The sequence below is a fragment of the Xyrauchen texanus genome, chromosome 50 (assembly GCF_025860055.1).
Source record: "Xyrauchen texanus isolate HMW12.3.18 chromosome 50, RBS_HiC_50CHRs, whole genome shotgun sequence".
NCBI classification, from domain to species: domain Eukaryota; kingdom Metazoa; phylum Chordata; class Actinopteri; order Cypriniformes; family Catostomidae; genus Xyrauchen; species Xyrauchen texanus.
The window spans coordinates 13,955,787-13,972,971 of record NC_068325.1 but is presented as its reverse complement, the minus strand read 5'-3'; the positions used below and the strand labels follow the sequence as shown (position 1 = coordinate 13,972,971).

Genomic DNA, 17,185 nt, shown 5'->3' with positions numbered 1-17,185 from the left:
GGTCCTTTCCAGTAAAATGTCATGTGTCAAGTGCAATCTTGGAACAAGTGTTTCTAACAAGTAGTATAGTATTAATGATAGAATGATATACAGTGCTGTGCAAAGGTTTTAGGCACTTGTGAAAAACTTTCAAAGTGAGGATTTCTTAAATAATGACAGTTTATTAATCAACTAAGACCAGTAAAAAGAAAAAGAGCTAAACCATTATTTGGTGTGAACACTTTTGCCTTCAAAACAGCACCAATTCTCCTACTTACACCTGGTTTTTCTTGGTTGTTGGCAGATGGGATGTTCCAAGCTTCTTGGAGAATTATCCTCAGTTCTTTTATTTATTTAGTCTGTCTCAATTACTTCTGTCTCTACGTGTAATCCCAGACTGACCCCATGTTCAGTGGGCCATCTATTGCGGGGCTCCCTGTTCTTCTATTCTATTTGCAAAATGAATGTTTGAGAGTATAAAATGTATATTTCCTATTTACACACTAAAGTAGCAGATATAAATAACCATCTTAAAACAAATGTTTTTGTGAAACATCTTATGTGCCTAAGACTTTTGCACAGTAATTTATATACGGGCCAAGCTGACTAAAAACAGTGCCAGCTTGGCCAGTAGAGCGCAACAGTACCCGCCTACTTTATCAGCCACCTTGGATGTGAGAGTATTTTTCCCCCCATTTATTTTTTACATAGGGATTTGATATAAACCTTAATAAAAGCATTCTAAGCCATGAATTAAACCAACCAGCTCTGTGGTGATTCACAATATTAAAAACTTTGATTTGAAGCAAAAAAGTATTCTAAAATATACAAGACTGTGTACTGTCTTTAAAGAGTGATTGAATGGGGGGGGGCCTGGGTAGCTCAGCAAGTAAAGATGCAGACTAGAACCCGTGGAGTTGCGAGTTCGAATCCAGGGCATGCTGAGTGACTCCAGCCAGGTCTCCTAAGCAACCAAATTGGCCTGGTTGCTAGTGAGCAGGGCCGGACTGGTAATCTGGCTTACCCGGCATTTTCCGATACACTTTCTGGCCGATTAGGGGTGGAATGTCCATTGGGAGAATCGAGCGGGCCGGTGGTTTGGCCGTGAAACGTGCCGAATGGGCCGCGTTAAGCAACAATGAGCCGCCGCATTATGCAGAATGGACCACAAAACGGTGCCGCCATATTCAGAAAAGGACAGCGAACAAGCCACAACTGAGCCACATTAACCAGCTCTGACTGTGGGACCCCGAGGCGTTCCCAAGCCATTTTGGAGATGTAATCTCCACCTAGTCCTAGGTCTTCCCCCGAGGTCTCCTCCCAGCTGGACGTGCCTGAAACACCTCCCTAGGGAGGCGCCCAGGGGGCATCCTTACCAGATGCCCAAACCACCTCAACTGGATCCTTTCAATGCAAAGGAGCAGTGGCTCTACTCCGAGCTCCTCACGGATGACTGAGCTCCTCACCCTGTCTCTAAGGGAGAAGCCCACCACCCTTCTGAGGAAACCCATTTCGGCCACTTGTACTCGCGACCTATTTCTTTCGCCCATGACCCACCCTTCATGACCATAGGTGATTGTCTGTTTCAAAAAATTCCATATAATTTGGGCTCTAATCGACCCTGTTTGAGAGTGTAGGGAGATGACTCGAGCATGTTGCATCATTCACAGTCCATCAATTACGTGTTGGTCACTACTGGTCTCTTTTGCTGTGGTTTGTTTGCTGAGATTCTGATTGGTGTATTTTCCAACTCAGGATCATGGGACGTTATTCACTACAAATTACACAATTAAATGCATGTTGAACTAAAAGCACATACCAGTGGCTTGAACAGAAGCACATACCATCGATTAACAACCTCAGAGCTCATGGTAGGTCTGTCTTTAAAAGTTTATAATTTAGCGTTAAAAATCTATTTCGGAACCAGACAGCTGTGCTCTGTTAACACAAGTATTAATGCCTTCCTTGTTTAAATTCCAAGATCTGGCAACTTTGTTAATGGATAATAAACGATTTCTGTTTTCAATGATTTGAAGGAATTTCCTAAATATGGTTGAAAGTTTAATTTTGTGCACGTCTGTATCAGCATTGTTTTGCTCATCAGCCAGTCAGACTCTCAATCTCTGATTCATATAGTCTGTTAGGCAGTACTTATATTGTTTGAAAATGAATATGCTTGGCTCATTTAGTGATGTTTGTTTACAGGTGAGATGATGTCGGAAGAAGCTGTGCGTCTGACGCGCAGTCAAAAGCGGGCGCTGGAGCGAGATTCTCCCGCCGTGGACACCAATGTAAAAAGGGTCAAACTGGAAAGTGTGGATGCATTGAAGACCAAAAGCGAACAGGCCAACAAGGTGGCCAACATCCTGAGGGCCGGGGAGGTAAAGGCTACCATCAAGGTAGAGGTGCAGACCAGTGATGTGCCTGTGGACATGAGCACGTCTAAGAGGTAGGCCACATGCTTTAAAATCCACGTTTTAGTGCACTAGAAAGAACCTTGCTTGTCGAGATTTACTGGGGTCATTAATGTGTACCTGCAACCTGTGAACTGCAGAATTACGTAGATCTAGCTCCTGCCGTTTCACATTTGTGCTGTTATTGAGGGCAGTTGACCTCAAGTTGCTCCACTGAGACCTACTAGAGGATCTGAATATAAAGCCTCTGCTAAATGCAAAGTAACCAAAGTATAAAGTAGATGCAAAGGATGACATGACTACAGAGCTGCACCATTCAGCTTGGGTTAAGTCTGTTTTTATAAAGAGTTGCCTGGAGGGGCTTTAGCTTTGCTGTTTTAAAAAAATGTCAATGCCATGAACGGCAAGTGAGAAGTATGTGTACAGACTTAATTTTACTTAATTGTGTAAATGGGTGACCAGGTTTACATGCATAAGTATATTAAGATGATTTAATGATTAATAAAGTGGTAAGCGTTTAGGGTTTTTATGTACACATACAGTTTATTTTATGCTTTATATAAATTGTTTGTAGAAACATTTTGGAAATAATTGTAAATTTAAGACAATTCTACACACATCCTTATAGCCTAAATAAAAGCCCCTCTTTTTTTTTCCTTTTTTATACACTTATGGTTTGCATGCAGTTTATTTTACATATTACATTGTAAAAAAAGAATATTACATGAAAAGTTGTACATATTGAACCTTTAAGACCACCTAATATAAAGTAGGTCCTGCTTTCCTTTCTACACTATTGTATGGATAATAGTGGCAAAAGTTATACTAGTCATCTGGTCCCTGTTTATTTGTCAGCTACGTGAAAATCATATGTCGGTTTGTTCAACTCCCAAAATAATTAGTAGTAAAGGTGCTTCATGCTATAACCAGCAACACTTGCAATAAAAGTGCAATTGACAACCAGAGTATTTTGAAATGGAGCAAACAAACAAAGGTAGTCACGAACTACAAGAGCCAAGCCTGTGATAAAGTGAAGAGGACAAAGGAGGTGGCCTGATGCCATGTGGGGTGGGGGAGGGGCAGAAAGTTGAGTGAAAGATGTCACACTCTGCAAACACGACCATCGTCGTGTTTTCCCAAGTAGCCTACTCAAGATTGTGCTTGCTCAGCATTTCGGTTATCCCTCGGGTCCCATAGCCCACTCAAAAGTTTAAAAGCATTTTCTGTCACACCTGAACCCTGTCTGACTTTGCCAAACAAGGTCTATGTTACAAACTGGTTTCAGCCAGCCGTTGCCATGGTTTCCACACTTGCAGGGACAGTTAAAGAAAAGGGAGGGTGTGAGTCATGTGACCAGAGGGAAATTCTTGCATCATATGATCTTATTAGTGCTAGATCATACACAGGAAGTGATATAGGTCATGTCTAAGTTATGGTTAGAGTTTAGTTGTAGTTTTGACGCAAATACTGACTCCGTTCTCCATAAGATAAGCATAACAGGTTCTCCCATGAGGAATCCACATTACCTCTTAGTGCTTCCAGAAAAAGTGGACACTGTATTTGGAGGATGGATTTAATTGTCTCACTTGCTTTTAAGAAACACTAAGTGAATCTGGAAAGTGACAGCTCATTGTTTTTCAGGGATATGTGGTGTTTCTTACTCTTTTTTTATAAGTGTCAATTTACTAGAATGGGTCATGCATTCGGAGAGTTTACTAGACCCATCTTCATCGTCCCATCTTTAGTGCTGCATGAGGTATAGATGCTCAATCTTTGGTGCCATCCTTCTGCTCTAAGTGTTTGTCCTGGATTACAGGAGTTAAGGGTTATGTTGTCGTTTTCTCAAGGCAAGCATTACAAATACTATTCCTCATACTTGGGGTTTAAGAAAAGCCCTAACCCCAAGTATTAAGTAAGTCCCTATGATATTAAATTAAAAGTTTTGGGGTTTTTAGTCCATGTATTAGCTTTAGTTTTGGGCAATTCCATGCTATATTCTTGAATTAAGTTAGCTATTATACCAAAGTCCATTTCTAGGCAAGTCTGTCCGGCCATCTTTGGAACGCTCTCAAGCAGCTATTTTTTGTGTAAACAAGTGGCATAATAGTACAACTCCTATCTACTTCAATGGGGAAAGAACGGAATCTCCAAAACAGTTGGTCAAGATTACAATCAAAGAACATATTTCAGATCAGCAGTAAAATCTGACAACAACGGTATCATAAATTGTGCTTTTTTTTACCTCAGGTCACACTTAAAAAAAAAATAAAAATGCTGGTTCAGCAAATGCACATGCATATTCTCGAGTTGATTGACAGGCAATCTCTATCTAAAAGCAGATTGGCTCTTTTAACTGATAGGCGGGATTTTATTTTCTACAACTGTCGGGCGCACCGTTTTCACCAATTCATTTTAATAGAAGTGGTCAGTCTCTGATTAATAGACGTAAAACATGCATAAAACTGTGGTAAATTCGCTCTTTATAAAGGTTACAAAAACTGCATATGTTAATTTAATCATTTTGTCAGTAGCCATTAATACTATAGTACTCAACTCAGTTTAACACATTTTACCATGTTTAAACCTATTCCACAAATATGTGCAGATTTTTCAACAAAATCAGTGTAGAAAATGCCAAAGTCAGATCCTGTCTGGGCCTAAACTAATCTAAACATGCTGGTTCATCATTGCACTCACACGTACAATGGACATGTCTGTGACTCATGACTGGTTCTTTCTAAAACCTTCTAAAAAAGAAAATTTAGGCTATACCTTAAGAGAATTCTGTAATTTACACTTAACAATAGGTTAATTGTGGAAGCGGTACTTGTAAAATAGTTTTTATTTAAAAAAAATTCAATTAATTATGCAGCCCTTGCATACGAAAGCCATTTGATGATTCACAATACCAATTTAGGTACTACAAAAAAAATACCAATTTAATTATTCAAGACGACTAAACAGTCAGTAATAAAGAACAAAGAAACAGAAAACATACAATTGAAGAAATCAAAACAATAGAACAAAGATACTAATTAAGAAAACAGTGCTTAATGTTTTTAAGTGTAGTATCAAGTATTTGAGTAAACATTCAGAGATTTGGAAAAAGTTAGGAAATATAGCCTACTTAGGCCATGTCCACAACATGTTTTCATTTGAAAACGCATCTTTTTCTCTACATTTTGGCCTTCCATCCACACCTAGATGGCGTTTTTGTCTGCAAAAAAGGAGGTTTTTGAAAACGCTCTCCACATTCATCTAAACCATTCTGTTTAGTCATCAAATTTGAGTAATTTATCTGAACATGCAGAAATTGTCAGTATATTAGAAAGAAGGAAATAACAGTACACATAGTCCAGCAACCATAGATGGCATGACCATGTGAGTAATCACAATTTCTCAAATAATACAGAATCAAACCAATTGTACATACAGTGCACAGTGAATAAGAAATGTACTTATAGCATACGCTTTTACCTTGAAGTTGCACCAGAGACTATTTGGCAGAAACGTGCCACTTCTATTAAAATGAATGGGAGAAACCAGCGGTCAACGGATGTAGATAGGAAGTCCCGCCTTACAGGTAAAAGAGCCAATCACCTTTTGATATCGCCTGTCAATCCACTCTAGAACTTGTATGTGCATTAGCTATAATTACTGGGAAAATTGCCATAGTGTAATCTTAGGGAAAAAAGCACCATTTAAGATACCGGTTTTGTCAGATTTTACTGCTGATTTGAAATGTTCTTTGATCATAATCTTGACCAACCGTTTTGGAGATGTTGGTCTTTCCCCATTCAAGTAGATAGGAGCTGCAATATAATTACTGGAAATAGCCTCCCAAGAGCGTTCCGGACATGGCCGACAGTGGACTGACTTGCTAGAAAGACTTTGGCTGCAGCCATGCTCTCATGCGGATCCAGCGCAAGCGTCAATCTCCTGACAGTTTAAACGGCCTGGATCGCCTGCTTGGAATGTCATGATTTGTGAATCGGAGGAACTTTTGATCCTGATCCTGAGGATTTGATTTTGGCTGTTAGAATTCATGCTTCAGAGGAAGATATTAGATGAGCGCTCGACGGGAAGAAAACGATGGATTTTCGGTTCATGAATAACATTGGTTTGAATGAGATATCTGCATATTGGCAAATGGTATATAATAGAAGTTTTATTGATATTTGCCTTTTATCATTAGAAAGGAAATTTACAAGTGACAGGGAACTGCTAAGAAGAGACTGATAGAATACGTGCTTTTGGAGGTTAATAAATGAATGCTCCACAGGATGCTGGATCTGCAGAAGTTGTGTGAGGTTGGTTTATTATATTAGACAAGACAGTTAAAAGTTACAGGGAACTGTTAAGGAGAGAGAGGTAGAATAAAACAGGTGAGCATTTTAACATTATGAGCTCAAACGCGTCTGCTATGTAGACTCTGATATGCGGACCATTTAAATGAAACTGTTGCGCACCGGTCTATTATTGTACTAACATGATGGCACGTAACAACAAAACGAACCATGACTGGTCATTTACATGTCTCAGTCGCTGCACATGCAAGCAGGTGTTTCTCAGCCCCCTCTAGAAACAACCGGCCAAAGGGGAAAATTTATCGGACAATGCGATAATTAGAAAAGTCATAATTTCTGCGATTTATTGGCCTCTGTGATATATCGCCCAATAATTGGGCTGCATATATTTTTACCCAGCCCTACCTTACTTTGGTAAGCTCTTTTGACATTGGTCAGTAAGCAGTCACCTAGAAACCACTCTGAAGACCCTCACAACCACATATCTGGCAATGCAAAAGTCTAGTTCAGTAGCTAAAACTGCTCCCAAGCAACTGGTTTCACTCATTTTAATTAACATTGATCATCCAAAATAACTTGTATATTCAATGTAAACATGAAATGCAATTTCATAATTTTGTTCAATATTATAAAATTGCAATTATGTAATAAACCAACTTTGTGCACGGTGATGTCTATGTATGTCAGCCACTGCCGAAAATAATTTTTGACCCAAGAAAAAGACCCTCTGTCAGCAGTTTTACTATGACATGCCTAATAAGTGATCAGACTTCCTATCTGCCTTCTCCCACTCTATCATTGCAGACCAGCACAGAGGCTGCCATGTCACGCATAAAAGACTGCATCTTTGTTATGCGAGTGCCCTGCCTTCAGTGAAAGTTGAGGACAGAGTACACTCAATAGCTTGGCCTCTAGCCATCCCATCCCCCTCCTACAGTCAGTCACTTAGGAGGGGCCACAGACTCAGAGCTACTGTCCTTAAGTCAACTTGACACCAATATCATCTTTCTCTGGTGGAACGGCTTATAGCGGCTAAGCCATAAAAGCTGGTCATGGATACATTTCCTATCCGTTTTCTTTCTCATTGGAACTGGGCATGAAATACGGCTTGCAGGCGTCTTTGATATAGTCGATGAGAGCAACGAGACCCAGTCTCCTCCTGTACACCTAAATGGATCTTCTGACCACAGATAAGCTTCTTGTGCAGCTGCTTGAGCTACTCATGTTACTGGTCTTATTACGACCTCTTGTGGGCAGTGCAGAAAATACATTTTTAGTCTTGGTGGTGATTATTTATAAATGAAATGTGTAATCTTTGTACCATTAGCATCACTAAATGGAAAAGTCTTCCATTATTTAGACATTATTTGTGTCCTGTCCCAAACTCAAGCAAATTGTTTGAGCCAATGTTGATGTATCAGGCTTAGTTGGTTTTTGTTTTTCATATAAAGCTAGGATAGGTGAAAGAATTTTAACATCAGAAAATTGCTTTTTAAAGGAAACAAATTTTAAAGTGGGTCATGGAAATGTTAGTACATTTTCATCCTTGACTGATGTTTTCCCCTATTTGTCTTTCTCAGTGACATAAAGCAAGAGAGACCTCTGACACCAGATGATGTCATTGTTCTGTCGGACAATGAGCCTTCTAGTCCTTGCATGAATGGGGTCAGCCACAGTTTTAAGAAGATGGATACTGAGATGCTAATGGTAATATCGATTCTAGGACATTGTCTACATTTACAATTAAATAGCAATCCATTTTGCAAGATCATTTGCACTTGACATGACAAGGTAATTCAAGTCAAGTTTTATGCTCTGACTTTAAACATCAAATGAAGGCATACTGTTTGTTTGTTAACTTGACTTTCCTCTCTTTGGTGTGTGCAGAAGAGCTGTCCGTCTGAGCGTGAGCGCATCATCAAGCAGCTGCAAGAAGAACTGCGTCTGCAGGAGGCCAAACTCGTCCTGCTGAAGAAACTTCGGCAAAGTCAGACCCAAAAAGATGCCATACAAAAGGTAACTGAAAAAGGAGATATCACATGTGTGGAAGTGGCCAAACTTCTACACATTCCCCACCATTTCTACACATTCCATTTTTTAGCTATTTTAACTAATGAGGAAAGTGTAATAATTGCAGCTGTGTTAAACACATTCAAGTATGTTTAAATCCATTCCGCAGCTTTCCCCCCAAAACTAGCACAGAAATGGTGAATCTGGGCCTAGTCATAACAACAGGCTGTTAGACGCTACATAACACATCAAATAGATTCAACTAATAACAAAATTAACAAAAAACAGAACATTTTTGTAAAATCAGCAATGTTTACAAACAAACTAACATTGTCCTTTCATTTTTGTACGGATTCTAACATAATTTCTCACATCTCTCTTTTCTTTCTCAGTCAACCAATTCTGTAGCTGCTCCTCCACCTCTTGTCAGAGGCAGCATCTCATCCACTAAAGGACCCCTTCAGGTCACTTATGTTTAGTTTCTTTCTCTCAAACTGGCTCTGTCAATTACTGAGCTGTAAAGGCTTAAATACGTGTGTTGTATTTAGGTCTCCAACCGAAACTCAGGGACAGTCATTCCTCCTCCTTTGGTTCGAGGTGGAGTGCAGGGCTGCAAGCACGGCTCCCATAATGCAGTAGTTATGCCACCCTTAGTCAGAGGCTCACAGGTGTGTACTGCATCAACTTAAGTAAACGTAATTCACTTTACGACCAAACAAAATGTGGTTTTACTGATTTGTTTCAGTCTGTCAAAATGAAACTGTAATAATTTTGAATTCAATGGGTGATCGGCTAAAAAAAGCACTCCTTTTTAGATATCAGCATCGGTATAATTTATTGAAAAACCCATATCGGTTGATCACTAAAATTAATACATTTTAATTTGTGCTGTAGCCAATTGCAGTGACCCCGCAGCAAATTGCTACACTGAGGCAGCGTCAGCAACAGCAGTCTGGTTCTGGTCCTCCTCCTCTTCTGTTGGGCCCACGGACCTCTGTTCCCAGCGCGCAGGTGCAGGGCCAGAGGATCATCCAGCAGGGCTTGATCCGTGTAACCAATGCCAGCGTCCTTGTCCCACAGGTCTCTGTCATTTACTTTATAGCAGTAGATTATGAGTAAAAGCTTTGAACCATAATAAGCCACAAAAATGTAAGTAGGTTAGCAGAGAATTTCACAGAAAGCTCATCAGAATGTGAACGGCCATAATTTACAAAATTACTATCCACTCAACATTTACATGCACATATTTGGCAAAATAATTTTATTTTGGCTTATTCTCATCTCCGTTTAATATGGAGCCTCTTAGAGGACAGGACGTGATTTTCTTTTTCTTAAATACTTTTGTTCCCTTGCAATAGTTTTTGCATTTCTTGTTGTAAGTTTTGGATTTCATCGCAAGAGTTTTTACTGTTTACTGTTGGTTTTACTACAGTTACCATATATTAACTAGAGGTGGGGGGGGTGGGGGGATCCGTTCAGCGATGCATCGCAATTCACACTCAAACGATTCTGATTTGATTCTCAAAAGATTCAGAATCAATTCTGAGTTCAGTTTAAATCACGGCTGAGCAGTGGCGCATGCCAATGACAAATGTAGAAACAAAGACACGAGTTAAGTGCATACACTAATGTCAAGTGCACAAACACGACTGTTTGCAGACCATCTGTATCAAACACATGACCATTTGTGTCCAAATTAATCTACATCCCGACATTCTTTCACAAACCCAGGTACATGCAACGGGAGAGTTTAGTCGTGATAACATGCCAACAAACAACATGAAGACGAGCTTGCACCCATAATTGCACTGATTTGCACACAACTGGGGAAAACACAGAAGAAAATAATGAGGCAGTGGTTTGAGAAGTTTTCATTTTCCTGTATTACTATAGTTTTACTAAAAATATCAAGGTTGGAGTATGTTTACTATTGTAAAACCATAGTAAATTTATTGTGAGGTAACAAACTATCGCAAGGGAACAGAAAACTTACGGTTACGCAAAAGGAACACATTTTACCATATTAAAATCCATTTCCCCTACAAATTGTGCAAAAATGTGAGCAGAGCAGATTGTGTGCAGTCCAAATGATAAGTTACTATCAGGACATTTTCTGGATTAAAATTTTTATTTTCTTGACAAGCTTAATTAAAATATTGTGTATTTTTCATCCATAAGACATGAAAATGATCAATATGTGCAATTGTTTTTATGAGAGCGTTTAGTTAATTGTGTATAGAATATGTCTCAATGTCATGTTCTCCCATGTCCAGGCATCATCAACTGGTTTGAAAACTTCCTCCCAATCTGGTCTGGGCACCAGCACCTCCACTGTCAATGCCAATGACTCTCCTGCCAGCCGTCAGGCTGCTGCCAAGCTTGCATTACGGAAACAGTTGGAGAAAACCCTCCTTGAGATCCCTCCACCTAAACCACCAGCACCAGCGCTTAATTTCCTGCCCTCTGCAGCCAATAATGAGTTCATTTACCTGGTGGGGCTGGAGAAGGTTGTCCAGAACCTTCTAGATTCACTGGCTAAAAGTGAGTACAGCTTAGTAGAGCATCTTGCTGAAAGCTTTGGTTGATTTAACAGAGAAAAGTAATTGTGCTGTTACTTTTCTGTAAATGTGATCAGTATGTTAATTTTTGCCTGTTGGACAATAAAACAGGCAAAAAAGATCCTATAGACTTGCATTAAATGTACAAGCCTGAATGTCATTGAAACTTGGGGATGGGCTCTTTTGACTTGGGCTATTAAGTAACCACCTACTCTAGCACTGCAAAAATGTTGTCATGAACCATTTGGCTTGCAAATTTTGTAGAAAAGCATATACTATTTTAAATCACTTGTTTACCTTCCAGGTAAGCAGCCACAGGCTGAGTCTTTGTCCACCCCGGCAACCAAGGAACCTTTCACGTGTGCCCAGTGCAAGACAGACTTCACCTCTCGCTGGAGACAAGAAAAGAGCAACGGCACCATCTTGTGTGAGCAGTGCATGAGCTCCAACCAGAAGAAAGCACTGAAGGCGGAGCATACCAGCCGTCTGAAGGCTGCCTTTGTCAAAGCCCTGCAGCAGGAGCAGGAGATCGAGCAACACATTATGCAGCAGGCCGCCTCACCTGTTTCCAAGTCCACCACCACCTCATCTTCACCGGTGATTAAATCAGATCACATGCTGGTTTCGCAGCAGTATAAGCAAGTTCGTACATCTCTGACCCAGCAGCAGAGCAACAGGGGAACATCGGTTGGTCGCTACCACACCACAACCATCAAGCAGGTACTGGATACTCTTAGAATGGCTGTTTATAACCAAGCATGACTTTGTTCAGAGCATAAATGCAGGTTTCCTGCATCGTCAAGGCCAGGGTTCTGCTTGGTTTTCCACAGCAATATGCAACATCACAAATCACTTGGTTAACAAGTCAACACTTTCAATCGGTCTAGCAACTTAGTACTTTATGTTTCTCTTTCAAATTTAGACTGAAATCATACCAGCAAACTTGGGCTAACATACCAGGATAATGGATTTGTAGCTTGGCTTTGTCCAGCATGTATACTCTTTAATTCGACCACAATTGGCTTCTGAATTTTGTTCTCCTTCCAATATTTCATTACACGTTGTCAGAGCAAATGCGAGCATTAGCGTAAACACAACAGTTTAGTTTAAAAATGTTTTTGTTGTCCTAATTTATAATATTACTCTCCTGAATCATTCTTTGACCACTAATCTTCCTTTCTCCAATCAGAACCAAGGGCAGCTGTCACACAGCGTACAGCAGGCTGTGAACGCGAGCACACGCGGTGTGAGCCACAGCTTCACCACATCATCTCAGCTTCAGAATGCCGTCACGGCTGCCGCGCTGGTCAGTAGGCCAGGTAAGCATGCCATGAGGGCGGGGGACAAGGGCACCAGCAGCAGCAACCCCACCATGAATACCTGGAGGAAACAGAACAGCGGGACAGCAGGTAGATGATGCCATTTAAAATAAAAACTAATTAAATTTCTGCCCCTACCTGTCTCTTCTATTCCTGTGTCTGCACACCGATAGGTACAGACAGACAGACAGACAGACAGACACAATGGATGGATGGATCGATAGAACAGAAAGAGAGATGGATGGATGTATAGATGGATGGAGTGAGATGGATGGATGAAAATGTATATATAGGTAGATGGATGGTTAGATGTATGGATTGACAGACAGACAGACAGACAGCCAGTCAACGAATAAAGATTCAGACCCATTAATTTTTTTTAATCACATTTTGTTATTGCAGCCTTATGCTAAAATGCTTTTAAATATTTTTTTTCACATCAATATACACTCCATACCCCATAATGACCCATCAAAAAACAGATTTTTGATAACTTTGCATATTTATTTAAAGAAAAACTAATATCACATTGACATAAGTATTTAGACCCTTAACTCAGTACTTACGTGAAGCACCTTTGGCAGCTATTACAGCCACAAGTTTTTTGGGGTGTGATGTGACAAGTTTTGCACACCTGGATTTGGAGAATTTCTGCCATCTCTGCAGATCCTCTCAATCTCTGTCAGGTTGGGATGTCCGTGGACAGCCATTTTCAGGTCTTTCCAGATATGTTCGATTGGGTTCAAGTCCAGGCTCTGACTGGGCCACTCAAGGACATTCACAGAGTTGTCCCTAACACACTCTTGCGTTATCTTGGCTGTGTGCTTCTGGTCATTGTCCTGTTGGAAGGTGAACCTTTTGCCCAGTTTGAGGTCCAGAGGGTTCTGAACCAGGTTTTCATTAAGAATATCTCTTTAGCTGCTTTAAGCTTTCCTTCAACCCTGACCAGTCCCCCATTCCCTGCTGCTGAAAAACACCTCCACAGCATGATGCTACCACCACCATGCTTCACCATTGGGATGGTATTGTGCATTTGATGAGCTGTGCCTGGTTTCCTCCAGACATGACACTTGGAATTGAGGCCAAACAGTTCCATCTTTGTTTCATCAGACCAGAGAATATTGTTTCTCACAGTCTGAGAGTCCATTAGGTGCTTTTTTTTTTATGTGTCTTGCACTGAGGAGAGGCTTATGTCTGGCCACTCTGCCATAAATCCCAGATCGGTGGAGTGTTGCAGTGATGGTTGTCCATCTGCAAGTTTCTCTCATTTCCACACATGATCTTTGGAGCTCAACCAGAATGACCATTGGGTTCTTGGTGACTCTCTTACTTCTCCCCCAATGGCCGGGCTGAATTTTTTTTTTGTAGCGTTCCCCAGATCTGTGCATCGACACAATCATGACACAATCATGTCTCTGTGCTCTGCAGGCCGTTCTTTTAACCTCGTGGCTTGGTTTTTGCTCTGATATGCATTTTCAGCTGGGAGACCTTATATAGACAGGTGTGTGCCTTTCCAAATCATGTCCAATCAATTGAAATTGCCACAGGTGGACTCCAATCAAAGTGTAGAAACATCTCAAAGATTATCCAGAGAAATGGGATGCACCTGAGCTAAATTTCAAGTGTCCTAGCAATGGGTTTAAATAATTATGTCAGTGTGATTATTTCAGTTTTTTCTTTTGAATAAATTTGCAAAGTAATCAAAAATCTGGATTTTGCTTTGTCATTATGGGTTGTGGCCTGTAGAAGAAAAAAATAATTTGAATCGTTTTAGCATAAGGCTGCAACATAACAAGATGTGAAAAAATGAAGGGTTCTGAATATTTTCTGAATTCACTGTAGGTGAATGGATGGATGGATTCAGTTCAATGGATGGATAGAACAGAAAGAGAAAGATAGATGGATAGATGACCCAAAATGTATAATGAACCTTAAAAAGAATGGGGAATTAGTGTTTACAGATTCCCAGGTTTCCCTCTTTGACGGGTTACAGAGCCACATTGAAAGATTATCTGTTGACATCAGTGCTTAATTTACTGGAAATCTCAGTTTATAGTTTGTTTTGAATGATTATTAATCTCTAAACATTCTCCCTGGGCAGGTGTCACCATGGCTTATGTCAACCCCAGCCTCTCTGTGCACAGGACAACGTCTCCGGTGGACCGTCAACGAGAGTACCTCTTGGACATGATCCCTTCCCGCACCATTTCCCAAACAGCAAACACATGGAAATAGTGCCCCATTCCACTGATAAAATTATCCTAATATTTCTCATAATTATAATCCTTACTTTGGACATTTGGTTGGATTTTAACATCAGAGAACCAGCCATTAAGCAATAATACAATTCAAAATATATATTTTCACTCAATTTCTCCTTTGTTCTGAGACGCTTTGTTGTACAGTCTGAGATGAGACATCCCTATAGGCTAATAAGTGTGTCCTAGAGGAGAACTGTACCGGAATCAGTGATAAAGGAGACACGAGGACCATTTGTATAGGCCTTTTGTATCTATCTGCTGAATCCCTCCAGTACCCATTGGGCTTTAGTAATACACATGCAACTCCCAATTGTAATGGCTCTTCAAGTGGAGAAATGGCTTTATGAAGTACAGCCTCTGTTCAGAGTTCCAGAGATTAATGGACACATTTACCCACAGGAAGTGGAGGGAATGTGACTAGACTTCCTGCATAATGCCAGGGATTGTGCTTGGATCATTTGTGGACCCCATCTATATGATTTCTTGAGCTGTGAAAAGCTTAAAGGGATCATTGACCTAAAAGTGAATATTTTGTCATGTTTTACTCGCCTCCACAACTTTCATTTTTGGGTGAACTATCCCTCACAAGGGATTTGGGAGTGTATGTATATGTATTTGATGTAAACAATTTTTTTTTTCTTAGCTTAACTGTGGACTCATTCTACCCGTTTTTTGAAATTGCCTTTTTTTAAAGGCTTCAAGTTTAAAAGGTTTTGTTATACTGTTGAGGTGGTTATACATCTGCTGGTGTAGTGTGTATTCTTGAATACTTTGGGTTGTTTTTTTTTTTGTAAGCTTATAAAAAGACATTTAACCAAGAATTGCATATCAGGGATGGTTACATAGATGGACTTAAATAACAAAAGCAGCAGCCACAACAGAACTACTAGACCTATAACATTTATTGATATCAGGTGAGCCTGATTGTAGCTCAGTTATTACAGGAACAATGCGTAGATCTGATATTGCATTACGTTTTTATTATCCTTGTGATGTGATCCCTTGCCCCAGGCTTTCTTATAACAGCATCTAATATTTGGATGTTGTGTTATTTATAAATGTCACTTTAGATGAAGGATATAACATTAGCCCAAGTTTAATGAATTTCTATACCCGTGATTTCTCCCAAAGTAGTTTCAAAGGGTTAAGAATTTAATATTGGACTGTATTTAGAGTGTTTAAATGCAAATTTTGCTAGTTCATGTTCTAGCTACCATTTTAGATCCTGTTTGAAGTTGTGCGGACTAGCACAGCTTAATTGTTCCTTAAAGGAAATGTTGTGTATAAAAGCACGACTGCTTATTGAATGTAGCACACAATCTTGAGTAAATAGCTTAATCAAAGTCCTTACCTACCCGTTAGGTGGTGGTCACATTATTTTGCCATCTCTTATTTTCCTTTCATCTGATTTGATTTGCAAGCAGTATGCTTGGTATTTTCGCCTAACAGTTGTTCTTTTTTATTATTTTTATTTTAGTCATTGCAGTCCAACGAAAATGTCGATTAAGTTATGCTTGCGGCAGTTCACTTTAATTCTTTTAAGATGATCTGTTCAATGATCTTGAACATCTGTGGAGTGTTTCGGACGTGGAGGCCCCTGTTTCAGACTGCTGTTGACAACTAACACCATTCCATTTTCCTGGGATGCTCTCATTGTTTTTTGCATCACATCCCTTTTATGAACAGTTAAAAAAAACAGTTTCTTTTTCATCTGTTTCTGCTTTATCAGTTAATAATTATAATAAAACTAATTTTAACCTGTTTTGTCTGTTGTGTTGGTGTCTGTCGAGTGTGAATGTGTATTACATTTTGTGGATCATAGATATTGAATCTAATTTTAGCATTTGGTTCCTTGCACATTTTACAGCAGTTCCAAAGTATGTCCACTGTTTTGTGCTAAAAGCGATTTAAATGCTCTCCCAAATAAATGACATTTTTTTTTTAACCCCATAAAGCCTTTTGTATCAAATATGATGCACAATGTTTGACAGCTCCTGTTTTACTCTGTTCAAGCTGGTGAGCCAAACAATCTATTGTATGTTTCACAAGTTTATGTCACCACCTAGTGGTTATTTGTGGGTGGAAAAGTGGTTTCAATGTTTATATCAATCTATTTAAAATGGTGGTAAAAAGTGATGCTTATGTTGGGGTAAATGACAGCTTATTTGATGAAGTAAAAGCGTCAGTAATGATATTGTTTCTGATATTTTAAAATGAGTATTTGATGAATATAAGCAACTTGTGTTTGGTTACATTTTTTTATTATTATTTTGAAAACAGTCCTTAGATATCAATGTATCAAATATGATGCAACAGTCTTCTGAGGAATATCAATCA

At 39.6% G+C, this 17,185-nt stretch overlaps 1 protein-coding gene across 1 annotated transcript in view; it reads left to right on the top strand.

The window, feature by feature from the left end:
• The window catches only part of LOC127641449 (transcriptional repressor p66-alpha-like), a 38,672-nt gene extending 22,049 nt beyond the window's left edge, over positions 1 to 16,623 (top strand). Inside the window, exons 2-11 of the mRNA XM_052124474.1 lie at positions 2,185 to 2,428; positions 8,281 to 8,407; positions 8,588 to 8,716; positions 9,103 to 9,174; positions 9,259 to 9,378; positions 9,605 to 9,790; positions 10,984 to 11,251; positions 11,573 to 11,988; positions 12,458 to 12,677; positions 14,689 to 16,623. Coding sequence (XP_051980434.1) covers positions 2,190 to 2,428; positions 8,281 to 8,407; positions 8,588 to 8,716; positions 9,103 to 9,174; positions 9,259 to 9,378; positions 9,605 to 9,790; positions 10,984 to 11,251; positions 11,573 to 11,988; positions 12,458 to 12,677; positions 14,689 to 14,822 — 1,911 coding nt within the window. The 5' untranslated portion in view covers positions 2,185 to 2,189 and the 3' untranslated portion in view covers positions 14,823 to 16,623. The remainder of the gene's footprint in view (positions 1 to 2,184; positions 2,429 to 8,280; positions 8,408 to 8,587; positions 8,717 to 9,102; positions 9,175 to 9,258; positions 9,379 to 9,604; positions 9,791 to 10,983; positions 11,252 to 11,572; positions 11,989 to 12,457; positions 12,678 to 14,688) is intronic.
• Positions 16,624 to 17,185: the final 562 nt, after the last annotated feature.